The sequence below is a fragment of the Physeter macrocephalus genome, chromosome 20, assembly GCF_002837175.3.
Source record: "Physeter macrocephalus isolate SW-GA chromosome 20, ASM283717v5, whole genome shotgun sequence".
Lineage (NCBI taxonomy): Eukaryota > Metazoa > Chordata > Mammalia > Artiodactyla > Physeteridae > Physeter > Physeter macrocephalus.
Genome location: NC_041233.1, coordinates 20476859 through 20494163, shown reverse-complemented (window position 1 = coordinate 20494163; position 17305 = coordinate 20476859). Strand labels below are relative to the sequence as shown.

The 17305-nt window shown below is 34.5% G+C and overlaps 1 protein-coding gene and 1 non-coding gene across 4 annotated transcripts in view; one reads left to right on the top strand and one right to left on the bottom strand.

Moving 5' to 3' along the window:
* HERC4 (HECT and RLD domain containing E3 ubiquitin protein ligase 4) overlaps positions 1-17305 on the top strand; it is a 140253-nt gene that overhangs the window by 17458 nt on the left and 105490 nt on the right. For all 3 annotated transcript variants that reach the window (XM_024132087.2, XM_028480865.2, XM_024132088.3), the window contains exons 3-4: positions 9808-9967; positions 15059-15135. In XM_024132087.2, the coding sequence (XP_023987855.2) occupies positions 9808-9967; positions 15059-15135 (237 nt within the window). The remainder of the gene's footprint in view (positions 1-9807; positions 9968-15058; positions 15136-17305) is intronic.
* Positions 7188-7292, bottom strand: LOC112067112 (U6 spliceosomal RNA). Its single transcript, XR_002893085.1, has one exon. It is a non-coding gene; the product is annotated as a U6 spliceosomal RNA (small nuclear RNA).

Here is a 17305-nt window from a genome sequence, read left to right as displayed (position 1 = left end):
ATTACCAAAATAGTACATTTCTATAACTTTTTAAAAGTTACAGAAGTACATGATTTGAAAAGTGGAAGCCACTTTTTCCCTACATCCTAAAGATGACTACTACTGTTTCTTTATATTTTCATATCTTTTATACCTGTATTAAAATACGTAATCCTGTATACACATACATGAAGTTCTGTGGTTCTCTTTTTCATTTAACGTATTTTTATCTTTTCATGTTATACTGTATAGACATTCATTTTAATAGAAGCACCAATTTCTATTACATGGATATTCCATAATTTATTTAGCTACCTGTTACTGGAAGTCACGTTATTTCCTATTGTTGTTATTGTTGTTTCCCAAAAGGAAAATTTCTGGGTCAGAGGACTTGCATGTTTAGAATTGTAATACGCATTGCCAACTTGCTCTTGCTCTCTAAAAAGCTTTTTTTTTTTTTTCTTGAGCTTGTATTTTAAAGATTGTTTAGAGAAATGTGTCTTTTGCCAATTTTGTGTAAATTTTTTTTGCCATTTAAAAAGTTGTTTGGTATGGAAATAATGTAATTGGAACTAGAAACTTCTAAATTTTAAAATCAAGTTTATCTGTGATTGAATTATTCAGAATAAGTTATTTATTTCTGTGGATCACCTTTAAAACAAAGATGGTAGTACTTGGGTAACTTGACAGGAATGTTTTGAACCCAAAAATATTTATTTAAGTGTATTTGTTTGCTAGGGCTGCCATAACAAAGTACCACAAACTGGGTGGCTTAAGTAACAAATGTATTGTTTCACAGTTCTGGAGGCTAGAAACCCAACATCAGGGTGTCCTCAGCGTTGGTTCGTTCTAAAGATTATGAAGGAAGGATCCATTCCAGTCCTCTCTCCTTGCTTCTGGTGGTTTGCAAGCAATCGTTCACATGCATTCTCTTTGTGTGCTTGTCTGTGACGATGTTTCCTCTTTTATTGGGACACAAGTCAAATTAAGGGCCTACCCTGCTCCATATGACCTCATCTTAACTAATTATATCCTTGATGGCCATTTTTCAAATAAGGTCACAGTCTGGGGTACTGGGTATTAGGACTTTCAGCATATCAGTTTGGGGGTAACCCAATTTATCCCGTAACAACAAGGTTTTGAGATATGTAGATGAAAGAGGATAAAGAGTAATGATAATGTTTATATTTTCCTTCAAATAGCTGTTTTAGAATTTCGAATAAGATGCAACTTTTAAGAGATGGTAGTTGTGAATATGTTACTAATGGTGTGTCTGTAGTATTACCTTTATACCCAAAACACACATTTTTTTTTTTTACTGTTTACAAGGTTCTCAGAGCATGTTGTTACTGATGATTATATCTTATTATCAGGTTAAAACCCGTTTAGCAAAAGACTTAATAGGCCGTCTCGTATATTTTGTGTTTGGTTGTCTAGGAAGAAGTGTTTATGTGTACTGTTGTTATTGAAAAATCAGTCTGGGTCATAGTCAGTCAATACTCAGAGCTTTTCATGGTCATTCCTGGACATGCACACATGCAGGGCTGCAAAATACATGAGTCTCCCGATGTGTAGATTCCCAGCTGAGGTTCAACAAAGCACTGCTTTGCCTTCCTGTTATATGATGTCCTTTTTGTGGTATATTTAGTGCCACATTTTTTGCATTTTTGTTGGTGATTTCACTGTTTAAAATGGCCCCCAAGCATACTGCTGAGGTGCTATCTAGTGTTCCTAAGCACAAGAAGGCTATGAGTGTCGTAGAAAAAAATTCATTGAGGCATGAGTTTACAGTGCTGTTGGCTGTGAATTCAATGTTAATGAATCAACAATATAATTAAGATGTCTTTAAATGGAAACTCACATAACACAAGGTTATGAATTGATCAGTTGATGAAATGTTGTGATCAGAGGCTTGTAGCAACCTAATCTTGTATTTTCCCTTAGGGGCAGTCATTCAGTATTTGCTAAATAAGTATTTGTGGTGACTTTATGGAACATAACTACTGTGAATAACAAGAATTGATGTATTCCCAACTAAACTAAAATAAAAAGACTAAAAATTATAAGTGGAACAGTGATGGGGTTTCCTAGAAAGGTGGTGCAGTGGTGAAATAAATCATCATATTTAGCATTCTTTTCTTCATACATTGTGCAGAGTTTTGCATTATCTTTCAAGGAAGTGTGAAAGAAGTTTGGAGTCACTGTTTTTGTAGTTTTTATTTTTCTCTTCGTACCTTTCATTAACCACAGTTGAGAATGAAAAAAAAAAATTTTCCTGTCCATAATGGCAAAGAGAAAAAAACTGACAGAGGAACATGTTCATAATTATGAGACAAATCAGAAGGTGAATGTAGATACATCGCTGTATGGATATGGTGAAATTGATCATGTACGTGAACTCTTAAAGAATGAGTCTGGAGGTAATATTCTACATGAATTTTCACAAACTCAGGAATTGGTGAACATATTTGTTAGATCCCAAAGGAAATAGGTTGTTCTTATTCAGTTACTTATTCAGATGGAAGGATTTTATCATGTAACATTTTACAACAAGAACCTGGACCTATTCTGTGTTGCTAAAAGGATGTGCAACCATATTCTTTCTTTTATGATGTTTCTGCAGCAAAATTTATTTGATGCAGTTTGTTAGTGAACAAATGCTGAAGTCAGAGGTGGATACAAAGGTAATTGGGAGGAAATAAATGATGTAGAAATGAAAACCGTCATTAGGTTGAACATTTTAATTGGTTTTTACAAATCTAAAAATGACAACATTTTGTGTTTATGGAGCAAAGAAGATGGCCTTTTTCTCCTTAATAAAATGATGCACCATCAGTTTTCAAAAATATTGCATTTTAACATTACCAGTGTAAGAAGAACCAGAAGTAATGATGAGCTAGGGCTTATTAGATTTGTATTTGGAATATATCTGCTGTCAGTATTTACAAGATGGATATGTTATATCTCTCTAGTTCTTTATCATTTCTGTTTTTGCTCCTGTCTCTGAAAAATGTACTTTTTTCCTGCCTTTTTCAAGACAGTCTCCTCCACTTAAGTTTTCTTTGCTTTTTTGTGCCTCCCCAAACTAAATGTTCCTTTTTTCTTTCCTTGAAGAGAAATATTGTGAACCATAAATACTGATATGAACGGTGTCACTTTTCTCAAACTTTTTATATAAACGTTTTGAAGCATAAAGAAAAGTAGAAAGAATAGCACAATGAGCAACAGTTAACATTTTACCACGTGTTTTTATCTGTACGTATTTGTTTTTTTTTTTTTTTTTTTTTTTTTTTTTTTGTGGTATGCCGGCCTCCGTCTGCTGTGGCCTCTCCCGTTGCGGAGCACAGGCTCCGGACACGCAGGCTCAGCGGCCATGGCTCACGGGCCCAGCCGCTCCGCGGCATGTGGGATCCTCCCAGACCGGGGCGCGAACCCGGTTCCCCTGCATCAGCAGGCGGACGCGCAACCACTGCGCCACCAGGGAAGCCCCGTATTTGTATTTTTTTTAAAAAAGTACCTTATTTCTGAATCACAGTCAACTGTAAGGATCATGTGCTGTTATTACACCTTTTCCAACAAGTTTAGCATCATACGCTCATAATTCTAACATCTTCTTGTAGCTCCCATTTATCAAAGGAATCAATTGTTTTTGGTTTTTTTTAAGGAATTTTTTCTTTTTTAAAAAATTAATTTATTTTTGGCTACATTGTGTCTTCATTGCTGCGCACAGGCTTTCTCTAGTTGCGGCAAGCTGGGGGCTACTCTTTGTTGCAGTGCGTGGGCTTCTCATTGCGGTGGCTTCTCTTTGTTGCGGAGCACGGGCTCTAGGCGTGTGGGGCCTCAGTAGATGTGGTGCGTGGGCTCAGTAATTGTGGCTCGCGGGCTCTAGAGCGCAGACTCAGTGGTTGTGGCGCATGGGCTTAGTTGCCCTGCAGCATGTGAGATCTTCCTGGACCAGGGATCCAACCCTTGTCCCCTGCGTTGGCAGGTGGATTCTTAACCACTGCACCACCAGGGAAGCCCCTCAATTGTTTTTTAATGGGCTTTCTTGACAAGTTTTTCTTTTGTTTTCTGTCCTCTTCCATATATATCCATACTCAACCTAAATTAAAGTGAATTTAATCCCCACTTAACCCTCCCTTTTCTGTGTTCATTGGCCTTGAAAGGCAAATGTAACTTGGTGATTAAAACTTTGAGTTAGCATAATACCTGGTACATAGTAAACACTCAACAAATCTTAGCTGTTAGGTTTGGTATGAATTCTGTTTTGTTTTGTTTTTTTCTCTTTCTCATACAGGGCATCATTAAGCCAGGTTTTCTAGTGAATTTTTTGGTTTGTTTTGCTGGGTTCATTTATTCCCCCTTCTTTCTTGCTTATCATTGACTCTTTTTTGCAAGCCACCTTGTTTCGAGCATTCATCCAGAATTTGACCTGGATGTGAAATGTCTCAATATAACATTGATCTAACTTTCTAGCATACTGGGGGGAAACGGTTGAGGTTTTTCATTTTAATTAGCCATTTGGAAAAAATAAGTAGTTTTTAAAAATTGTACAGAGAACTTATCAGTTTGTATATTTGTTGTCTGAAAAGCCTGTATTAAGTAGTAGTCCCAAGACATATGTTATTATGTTTCTTTAATAATATATTTCTCAGTAGTTATTCATTCTCAAAATAGGTATCTTAGTAATTAGATGGGGCTCAAATTCTGAAAGAACAAAAATTATTTATCTTGAGTTTTTAGTATGTAGAAAAAAAAGTAAAGAGCCCAGTTCAGTTTTAAAGTGAAAACAATAGTTTTTATACATTGCTTTAACTATTTTCTCTAATGTTCTATTTAATTTTTAAAATAATTTTAATTTTAATTTTGAATAGATAATATAGTCACATGGTTCAAAAATCAAAATAATATAAATACACCTTGAGAAGGTTTGCTCTTACACTTTACCACCCTATTTCCCCTGCTACCCACATCCCCTATAGGCAACTATGTTTATTAGTTTTTTGTTTATTTTTTCAAGCTTTCTTTATGTAAATGTAAGCAAATATGAATATATATTCATATTCTTTCCTCTTCCTTACACAAAAAATAGCAAATCGTGTACATTGTTCCACGTCTTGATTTTTTTTCCTACTTTGATAATATACCCTTGAGATCGTTCCATATCAGCATGTAGCATTTCCTCTTTATTTATGTTTTCAGAGCATAGTATCCCAGTGTGTGGATGGAATCCTTTATTGATGGATACTTGGAATATTTCCGGTCTTTTGTTATTATATACAGTACTGCAAACACGTAAATACACACACATTCACACACACGCACATATGTATTTGTACTCTACCCTCCTAGGTTCTCCAGCTGGGGCTTGTCTAGACAAAGGACAGATTAACAGGGAGAAAAACAAAACAAGTTTATTGCCTTGCGTTGACATGGAGGAGCACTCAGTAATGAGTAGCTTAAGGTGGTAGTAGAACATGGGTTTATATAGTATCTTAACAAAAGAACAATAAATAGAGAAGTAACAAGACGCAAAGGACTTTGAGTTTCTGGGCTGGCAAATTTTGGGAAGGTAAATATGTGGGGGAACTTAGATAAGGGCTAGTTAGTAAAGTTTGTTATGTAGTTTCTGCTGGTGCTGTCTCTGAGCTGATAAAGGTCTAGAGTTGCCTCCAGTGATTAACTCTTGTCCTTCCTGGTAGAGAGGGAAAGCGGGACACTTTAACAAATTTATGTCCTGCTTTTAGGCACATAGGAGAGCAGAGAGCTTTTCTTCTTAGTGGCCTTCAGCTCAAAGCAGTCCTTATGCCAAAGTGGTATATTTTGGGTTGGCATATTCTGCTGCCCTTTAGTACTTAGATGTATCTGCGGGGTATGGAATTGCTAGATCCAAAAGGTAATTGCAGGACTTCCCTGGTGGCGCAGTGGTTGAGGGTCTGCCTGCTGATGCAGGAGACGCGGGTTCGTGCCCCGGTCCGGGAGGATCCGGCGTGCTGCGGAGCGGCTGGGCCCGTGAGCCATGGCCGCTGGGCCTGCGCATCCGGAGCCTGTGCTCTGCAGCGGGAGAGGCCACAGCGGTGAGAGGCCCTCGGACCGCAAAACAAACAAACAAACAAAAAAACCCAAAAGGTAATTGCATATGATTTGTTAGGTTTTGCCACATTCTTTTGCATAAAGTTGGTTCTGTTTTGTACTTCCACTATCAATATACAAAAGTGCCTTTTCCCCCAACAGATTGTTATCAAACTTATGGATTTTTATGAGATGAAAAATGTTATCTTGGTGTGTGTGTATTTATAAATAAACTTTTTTTAATTAATAAACTTTTTAAGAACAGTTTAAAGTTCACAGCAAAATTGAGCAGAAAGTACAGAGTTCCCATACACTCTGTACTACACGTATACAACCTCCCCCACTATCTGCAGCCTGTACCACAGTGGTACATTTATTACCATTAATGAACCTGTATTGACATATCATTGTCATCCAGAGTCCATAGTTTACATTAGCATTCACTCTGTGTTGTATATTCAATGGGTTTTGATGACTGCATAATGATACTTAGTATTGTACAGAATAGTAATAGTGTCATACAGAATAGTTTCACTACCCTAAAAATCCCCTCTGCTCTGCCTGTTCATCCCTCCCTCCCTCTAACCCCAAGCAACCACTAATCTTTTTACTGTCTCCAAAGTTTTGCCTTTTCCAGAAAGTGAAATGGTTGGATCATACATTTTATAGCCTTTTCAGATTGGCTTCTTTCACTTAGTAATACACATTTTAGTTTCCTCCATGTGTTTTTGTGGCTTGATAGCTCATTTCTTTTTAGCACTGAATAATATTCCACTGTCTGGATATACCACAGTTTATCCATTCACTTACTGAAGGACATTTTGATTGCTTCCAAGTTTTGGCAATTATGAATAAAGATGCTATAAACATCTGTGTGCACGTTTTTCTGTGGACATAAGTTTTCAACTCCTTTGAGTAAATACGAAAGAGCACAATTCCTGGATCTTATAATGGTATGGTTTGTTTTGCAAGAAATTACCAAACTGTCTTCCAAAGTGTCTATATCATTTTGCATGCCCATTAGCAACGATTGAGAGTTATTGTTGCCGTGTATCCTTACCAGTGTTTGGTATTGTCAGTGTTTTGGGTTTGGGCCATTTTTTTTTTTTGGATACTTTAGGTACTTTTTTATTGAAAAAAATGTGGAATGCTTCACGAATTTGTGTGTCATCCTTGCACAGGGACCATGCTAATCCTCTCTGTATCATTCCAATTTTAGTATATGTGCTGCTGAAGAGAGCCATTTTAATAGGTTTATAGTGGTATCTCATTTAAATTTGCAGTTCCCTGTTGATATATGATGTACAACATGCCTTCATATGGTTATTTGCCATCTTTATGTCTTCTTGGTGTGGTGTCGGCTCACGTCTTTTGCACTGTTTTTTTAATTGGGTTGTTTATTTTCTTATTGTTGAGTTTTAAGAGGGTGGTGGTTTTTTTTTTTCAGTCCTTTATTAGATGTGTCTTTTGCAGATATTTTCTCCCAGTCAGTGCCTTGTCTTCTCATTCCTTTGATAAACTTTTATAATTAAGTATGCAAAATAAAAGTGTATGGCTTTGTGAATTTTCTAAGTGAACGTATTATTGGCTTCTCAGTGTAGTTTGAATTTTCAGTTCTCTCATCAGTGAAGTTGAACATCTTTTCATAGGATTAAGGGCCATTTCTGTTTCTTCTTTGTGTGAACTATCAGTTCACATCTTTTGCCCATTTTTCATTGAATTACTGCTCTCCCCCACCCCCGCCCCAGTTACTCTTTAAATATTAGAGAGGTTATTTCTTTATTTGACATGAATAACATTTTTCCTGTTTTTTTTTAATCAGTCTTTTCACTTTGCTTTTAGTTTGTTTTGCTGTATTTGAAGAAATTATTTGAATTTTCTCGAATGGGTACATGGAATCTCTTCCTCTTTCCTTACCTACATGGCTTAGTGTCACTGTCTTCCAGAATTCTTCTTAGTATCTTTCAGGGCTTTAAAAAGTATCTCATGTTCCCCTGGTACCTTTTGTATGTCTTTACCTTTGCATTTAATAACAGTCCTTATCTTGCTTGTTTTTCTATAGACTGTAAACTTGAGGACTAGAACTCTGTTTTACTTATCTTTGTGTGTCTAGTGCTTGGAGCACACATGGTGTACAATAAATGTTAGTGTTTGGTATGCATGATTGTTTTTTTGTTGCTTGGATTTTTGGTGCCTTTGATTTTACAGCCATTGCTGTCTAATTTAAGTACTCTTCATATATTATTGTTGAACCAACCAGTCTTATTCATCCTTCTTGTTATCCTTTCATTTTTGCTCTTTACTACATTTCCTTTGAGGATAGTTTTGGAGAGATATTGACTCATTTCAGGGGCCTCTGTGAAAGATTAACAGATCTTTTGTGCATTTTACTTCTTTCTTCATAATTAAGATTTATGGGATGCTTTGATGTAAATAAAGGATGCCATACTTTAAAGTCCTTTTTCTTTTCTTTCTTTTTTTTTTTTTTTGGTGGGGGGAGGCAATGTGTTATATATTTTGTTTTTATATGTTTCTACAATACAATTTTATAAGAACATATATACAAAATATACACAAAAAGTGAGAGATTAGTATAGTGAACTTCCATGTACTATTCATCAACTTTATGAGTTATTAACTTGTAGTACTTTAAGGTAAGTACTTAAAATAAGATATCATTAGAGTTATACAGATTCCTAAAGGCTGTCTAAGGGCTGACCTCCCACCCCGAAATGCAGAATAAGTAACCCAAATACAATTTGAATTTCTCTGTACATAGGGACTCAAAGTTCTTTCATGTAATCTGCTTTATTATTGAACAGCTGCATTTGTACATTGATCTAAAATGTGCTTCTGAAGAAATCCTGATTCAGTTTTAACAGCTCTGCAACAAAAGAATTTCAGTTAATGAAGACATAGCTTTCTTATTAGGCTAAAGAAGGTTAATTTTTTTAAAAAAAGGTTAATTTTAAATGATGTCTTAAAAAAAACTTGTAGTGTACTAGTAAAAAAAACCTGATAGACAATTCACATCTTAAAGAGGCTAAGGAAGCAATTTCACTTTCTTTACTGATTTGTCAGTGGCTATTGACAGTCTTATGAAGGGCCAATATTTTAAATTAATTTCTGGTTAAAAGCTTGGACATGTTTTAACCACATGTGGAATTTTTATGTCTTTGATGTTAAAAGTAGCAGCCCATAAACTGATATCTATTTGTTATGGTCACATTGCCTTTCAGTTCTCTCCTCAGCATAGCTAGTGGATGCTCTATTTATGAGATCTGTAAAGAATTTGTTTCCTGTCAGAAATTGCTAATTCAGATTATTTCCTTAATTTCAGGATCACTCCATAGTAGTATCCATTTGGTAATGTATATGTCAGTTATGATTTTATTGTTAAAAAACAGCCGAGTTATTTAAATGGTTCCCTTTCAGCTGGACTCCTTTCTTTTTTTGGTAATGGCTTTGAATGAGGAGCACTTTCGGAGAGAATCTTTATAAACCCTTAATTTCTTTCCCCAAATATTAAAGTCACTTAGTATTTTGAGTTGATCATGCCCTATGACATATCTCTGTATTTACCACAGCGAGAATTTTGTATGGAACATATTTGTTAGGTTTTTGAGAATAACTGAAGTTATACTTAGTCTGTATTTCAGCATTTCCTTAGCTTTTTTGTACAAGATGAAGACTATTGTTTATTCTTGTTGGGAGTTTAAAACTAGAATGTAATGTCTCTCTTCTTGATTTCTGTAGAGCAGGTTGTTGCGCTGGATGCCCAAAATATCGTAGCTGTTTCATGTGGAGAAGCTCATACATTAGCACTAAACGACAAGGGCCAGGTGTATGCTTGGGGTCTCGATTCTGATGGACAGCTTGGCCTGCTAGGATCAGAGGAATGTATCAGAGTACCCAGGTAACAAAGGTGACCGACAAGAGGTCTTTAACAATCTTTTATAATAAATTTGCTATCTAAATTATTCTGCTTCCTACTGGGCATTTAAGAGTTGACACCGTATTACTTCTCCCGTTTGAGTTCTTAAGGCATTTACTAGGTAGGTTCTTGCCTTTAATATGGATTGAGTGCTGTTTTTTATATACTCCGTATTTCCCCAAATTATTTATGTTTGTAAAGAAAAGGGGTAGGGAATGCATACTTTATTATAAATTTTCTCTCACTAAAAATTTTGAGTGGGTTAAGACTAATTTAAACCATTAATTATACTATCTTGAGTACCTCAGCTACTGAAATATTTATTAAATATTGGTTGTTTGCATGTTTCTTTCTCTTGTTTTTTAGTCTTTATTGTTTTTATTGAATATAGAAGTCCCACATGCTTAAAGTGTAGAAAGAATAAGTCACTTTCTACGTTTTTACATAGCAGTGACCACAATTTAATTTATGCTAACTATTAGTTCATCATAGAATTATTTCAAAATTTAAAAATAAGCAATGCCTCCTCAATGTTGTAGTCTACAGGTTTATATAGGACATAACCATTGCTGTAATATTAAAAACTGTAAGCATGAACATAAAGATTTAAAGAAGAGTATCCAGTTTTTTTAGACATATAATTAATACACTAACTCATGCTTAGTGTTTAAAATTATACAGATTCTTGCCTCCTTAAACTCTTGTTTTTTGTTTTCTTTTTTCCCCCTAGTAATAGTTATAGGGACAAAAGAGAACTCCCCAGGGAACCAAGGTATTACACTAATTTTAGATATATTCCAGGTAGCATTTTTGTAATATACACATAGATATTTTGTTTTTAATTTAACATTGATAATGTTTGTTTTGGTTTAAGAAGTAGATGTAACTACTAGGATAAGAAAATGGAGTACAGGAACTAATATATTTCAGAACAGGAGGGAATTCCCTGGTGGTCCAGTGGTTAAGACTCCCCGCTTTCACTGCTGTGGGCTTGGGTTCAATCCCTGGTCGGGTAACTAAGATCCCACAAGCTGCACAGTGCAAAAAAAACAAAACAGAAAACAAAAAAACAGAACAGGAGCTCTTATCATTAGAAATGAGTTTTTAAAATAAAAAGCCCATAACCTTCCTTCATATATATATGTATGTCTGTGTAAAAACTTAAAGTATACATTTGAAGTATTTGCTTTGTTTTAGCATAGTAAAAGGTTTTTTCATCTTTAGTTTGACATTTTATGTTTGTTCTAGTAATGAACTGTCTGTTGAGACTTTTGGATACACACATTAACATGTTTTGTTTATCGAACTTGTAACCAAATTCCACAAAACTCCCCAAACAAATTTCTTCCCCTTTGTTTCTTCTGCAGTAGCAATTAAATAACACATTTCCCATTATGCTTTTAGTGCCTCTTAATGATGGTGCTGTTGGGAGAGAAATTTTTTTCTTTAAGCTAAGTAAATTGAATTTTTTTAGTCATTTCAGTTTTGATTTCTTTTAGAAAATGTTTATTTGCAGCCACATGGCTGTTGGCTACAAAATACAAAGCATTCATAGGAAGAGAGTGATCTCACATTTGTCATATTGTCTACTGATTTTCTTTCCTTCCACAAGTAATTGTTGTAGAATGGGATTTTTTATTTAAGATTTTTAAGAACTTTGTGTTTTTAGGATTGAAGAGAGACTTACATGTTAGATTTTCTAAGTCAGTATTTTCAAAACCATGATTCACAGCAAGGCTGTCTAGTTTCTCTTATTTTTACTCCACTTAATTCTCTTAATTCTCATACTTACTTTTTTTTTTTTTTGCTGTTCAGTTCTGATATAAGAGATTTCAGTCAGTAATCCATAGATGATTAGTAAATGGAGAGAAAGGTAATTATAAGGAGAAGAGTTTATTATATAACGATTTATTTGAAGGTTGCCCAATAATTCTGTATTTGTGACTTTACTCTTTATGAACCTGGATGGGGACCTGTAAGAGATCTTGAGTCCTTTGGTTTAAACTTCTCTGTTTGTGTATTTGCTGAACATCTGTATTAATTTTAAGCTGTGTATTAAGGCATCTTTCCTGTTCAGTCTTCTCAGTTTTTCATGGACTAATCTGATTTGTGACATATATATATCATTTTTACTGATACTTTCATGTCTTAAAGGGCAATTTAGTATTTCAGTAGAAATATATTTTTATGAAAGACCACCATTGATTTTTTTTTTTTTCTTTTTAAATCTCAGCACCAAATCATTTTTTAGATGCAAGGCTTTTTCTAGGTGCTTAAAGATGTCAGCCAGCTTTGTAACTTTCACATACATTTTGAATAAAATGTGTAGAATATAGGAGGAAACTCAGACATATGTGAATAGGTTTTTAAAAATTAGTGTTTATAATTTTCATAAGAATGATCAGAAAAGTGATTATTCACATTAGGCTGTATTTTCTTGAGAACAAAACCCATTTTTATGTTAATAGATGAGAGTTTGTAAATTAAGCAACACTTTAATTTTAAAGATGAATGTAAAATTAATAATAAATAGATTATATTTGAAACTCTTACTCTTTGATAATCTTTTCCTACTTCTGATTTTGTTTTGTTTTGAAACCATTATTTCTTGGGGAAAGACGAATTATTCAATATCAGTGGTCTTTGTGGACCTGCATTTCTGGCTAGTCATTTCTTTTTATATGTAGGATATATGTTATACCTTTATTTTTAAAAAAGTTAATCTGATTTTACTATATTTTAGTTCAATGTAAATAGAAAAACAGTTGTTGGCAATAAGTTTGTAGTTTATTTTTTAAAGTTCTGTTTTTTTGGACTTTGTAAGAAAAAATTATGACAGGATGGTATAATATGATGATTCTTGTGAGAACAGCGATTTCTGGGCTATAGGAACTAATTAAACATGTTTGAATTGTTACCTTGGTCAAAAATAAAATTTATTTTCTTGATTGAACTTTTAAAAGCATATTACAGGCAATTCCCTGGCGGTCCAGTGGTTAGGAGTTGGCGCTTTCACTACCATGGCCCGGGTTTGATCCTGGTCGGGGAACTAAGATCCTGCAAGCCATGTAGCACTGCTCACCTGCCCCCACCAAAAAAAATAAAAAGAAGTTTATTACAATTTCTGCCTAATATTAGCATCTGAAAGTGCAGAACATTTCAGATTAAAAAGAAAATTTAAAAAAAAATTAGAAGAGTTTTTAATGGTAGAGACTAGATCAGTTGTTAGCCTAAATTTTTCAAAATCAAAGAGTTGGTGCTAAGACTTTTCTCAAATCAGTAAGAAAGTTGTGGCTTAACAGAAAAATAGAAAATTGTTGATTATGTTTTACTGGCAAAATATATTTTTAAAACCACTTTATTGAGGTATGATTGACATACAAAAAGCTGTACTTAACGTATACACCTTGATGAGTTTGGAATTGGCAAAATATTTAATGCTTTAGTTCTTCAACTTCTTGATTATATAATATAAACTTTTCACTAGTCCTTTTTAACAGTTGTTAAAGAATTTTACCTTAACATACAATTGGAAATGCCTGTTTTTTGCCTATATTGCCACTGTACATTAAGTTTGAAAAATGTAACAACACAACAGTACACATATTCAGCAGTATATATTTTGACTTCAAGACTTCCTCAGGGAGAGGTGTATAAATGTTATTTCCAAATTTATTAACTGTTTTCTTACAAATTTCAAACATGTTTCAAAATTCAGTAAAGAAATTATTCTTTTCTTTTCTTTTTTTTTTTTTTTTATTGCAAGGTGACAAGCAAGGAGAATGGGCAGCTAATGCTCAAAAGACCCAAACTTCCTAATGGTTTTTAGGGATGGGTTTTTAAAGACAAAAGTGAGGATGAGGGTCATGGGGAATGTGATCAGTTGATGCAGTCTTCTGATTGGTGTGTGGTGAGGTAACCAGGTGAGGTCACAGAGATTGATCACGTTATCAGTCTTCAGGCTCCAGCCAGTCTGGGGACTGTGTGCTCATGGTCATCATTCTCTGTCTGGTTTCTGTAAAACAACTTCTTCCAAGGAGCTGAAATAACTTGATTCCACACATTCAAAGGCAAATGGCAAATACACCGGGCCATTTCTACATCCAAAAAGTCATGGCAGTAATTTGCAGAAAAGTCATCCAGATCATTGCAAGTTTTGCTTGAGCCCATTATGTTGCTAACACTGTTCAAGCCTGTTTCCTGACAGAAGAGTCCACATCTCATCATATAGACCACATGAGGAGCAGCAAGTGTGGTCAGGAGGCAGAACAGGAGGGCGAAATTATTCTTTTCTTTACAATGAATAATTTGAAATGTCATAGCCATTTTAAAATGTTTGACAAGAACTCTAAACTTTAGGGATTTATTTTAAATTTATAAGCAGTTATAAAATGTTTACCCTAGACATCTGAATTCTGATTTTCTTTTCATAGTTCTGATTAATTAGGAATCTTCATGTATGTGTATATATATATTTTTTATTTACAAAATTTATTCTGGCTTATTTTACTTTCCTGTTAACTGCATTTGAATCCTTTTAAAAATTGAAAACCAGAAAACATTTACATTATCTTTTTTACTCATTGGGGATTATTTTTGATGAATTCTATAAAATTTTGTTGCATTAAGAATTTTCTAATTTGTCTCTTTAGGAAAAATGGAATGTTGTAAAGTTGTTTTACTGTTCACAAGTATTTTTGTTTCTTTTTTAAATTCCTGAAAGCGTAAAAAAAAACAAAACAAAACAAGAAATCATATCCTCTCCTCTTCCCCACCCCCCCACAATCTTCAGTGTATTCAGTCTCCATATTGTCCTTTCAAAGTGTTTTCTCATCATATCTCTTAATTTTTTCATATTTAGATTTTGTTTACTGATTTTAGCATAAATTTTTGGTAAATTGGGCCTGTATGAGAAAAAATATCATGAACTGCTAGGTCATGCTAGTAAGGAATGGCTAGTAAGGAAGCTACTTGCACATAGTAGGTGGTCAATAAATTGCATAAATAAATAGCATTCAGCATCCATTTATTAAATGGAATTAACTGATCCTGATCTCTTTTCTTATTTTCTAGAAATATTAAAAGTTTGTCGGATATCCAGATAGTACAGGTTGCTTGTGGCTACTATCACTCACTTGCACTTTCTAAAGGTAAGCATTGCTTTTATTTTCTTTCCCCTTTTCAGTTTTATTACTTGATAGTTTAATTGAGTCGAAATTCCTCCAACTTCGTTCTTATTAAAGATTGTCTTGGTTCTTCTTGATCCTTTTCATATCTATATACATTTTAGAATTAGCTAGTCAGTTTTCACAGATACTTCAAGTGTTGGGATTTTGATTGGGATTGCATTGCCTCTCAATCAGTTTGAGGAAAATCTTTATAATATTGAGTCTTTCAGTTCTTGAGCATGCTATATCCCTCCATTTATTTTAATCTCTTCTTAATTTTTCTCAAGAGTATTTCATTGTTTTCTGTGGAGAGGTCTTATACACGTTTTATTAGATTTTCCTCTAGATATTTGATATTTTTTGTTACTCTGGTGTCATTTTCAAATCGTTTATTACTAGCATATAGACATGAAATTGATTTTTTGTGTCTAATTGTTCTTTAGTTTGCTGAACATTATTCCTTTATAGCTGGGGAAGTTTATAACTTGCCTAAGTTCATTTACGCTCACAGATAAACTTTTTATGAATAGAAACAGAGAAGTCTAAGCATCCTGTAACCTTTGTTTATTTGACTTCTTCCTATGCCAGCTAAGGATTATAACATGGGTTAGTAAAGAACCTGCAATAGGGCTTCCCTGGTGGTGTAGTGGTTGAGAGTCAGGTTCATACCCCGGTCCAGGAAGATCCCACATGCCGCGGAGCGGCTAGGCCCGTGAGCCATGGCCACTGAGGCTGTGCGTCCGGAGCCTGTGCTCCGCAATGGGAGAGTCCACAACAGTGAGAGGCCCGCGTACCACAAAAAAAAAAAAATAAGAGAGAACCTGCCATGTATTTGTTTTTTATCATTAAAAAAAATAAGTTCCAGTGGCTTCATTATTATTATTTTTAATTTATTAAATGCCTAGTGAGGCCTACTATGAATGAAACAGTAGACTTTAGAACTACAGGGAAATTCGGATAAGTTAAGAGAAAGTTTTAGGGATCGTACCATCTAGTAGAAGAGGCAGATATACAAGTAATGCAATTGAGGCAGAAAAAATTATACTACTTTTGGTCAAAGGAAAAGTAAAATACGATGGGCATAGGGAAAAAAGTTTAATTAGTTTCAGTCAATAGAATTGGTAACAATAAAGAAGGGATTGATATCTGATGCAAGTCTTGAAAGATGATTACAATTTCTTCAGAATTGGAGAGGTTGTGAAGCAGCTAGGGAAAATGTTGAGGATTGGCTAAGGTAATAGTACTAGTAAAGGCATAGAATCTGGGAAATATTTTGTGTATTTGAGTATCGGAATATAGTTTTATGTGGGTATTTTGAGAGCATGGGAGACATTTTCATACTTCAGTTGAGACTAAAGTAAAAACAAATCTGTTACTAAGGGCCTTACATGCCATATTAAGGAATTTGGATTTATTCCATCAAAGGAATAAAGTTAGGGGGTGGGGGCTGGCATCCCTGTATTCTTTGTTACTTTGCCAACTCCTCTTTTGATACTTTGGTAGGTAAATCCAAGATAAATTTAAACCCAAAGGTTTTACCAATGAGGACAGTTTTTCTATCTTGAGGTGTCTTACAGGTATTCTTTTCCCTTATTCAGCTTCATGTTTTAGCAGTATCTTACTCATCTAATGGAAAAAAAAAATTTTTTTTCTGTTTTTTGATCACTCAGTACAAACTAGGCACATTAGGGTGTACAGTAAACAGTGATAAGCAGTACACTACCAGCCCTTATGGTACAGTCACACAAATAACAATATAGTTACATACTATGATAAAAGAGTGTAAATAAAAAAGTTTGGGATATTTAGATCATATAACAGGGGGACTGGACTTAATCTGGCAGATCAAGGAAGGCTTCCTGCTGGGAGACAATAGAAATAAACTAGACAAGAGTGAGGGGAAGGTTTAGGCAGAGTGTGAGACAGCAGGTGTGTGAGAAATGGTCATTGGAGAATATAAAGGAAGGTGAGTATGGCTAGAGTATAGTAAGTGAGGGAAGAGGCTGGTATGAAATGAGCTCAGAAACATAGGTAGATTTTACAGAACCTTATAAGCCTTGTTAAAAGTGTTTATCTCAAGAGCAGTGAGAAGGCACTGATTTCTGTTTTTTTCATGTGAGCAGCATTTCAAATCCACATTTTTTTAAAAAGT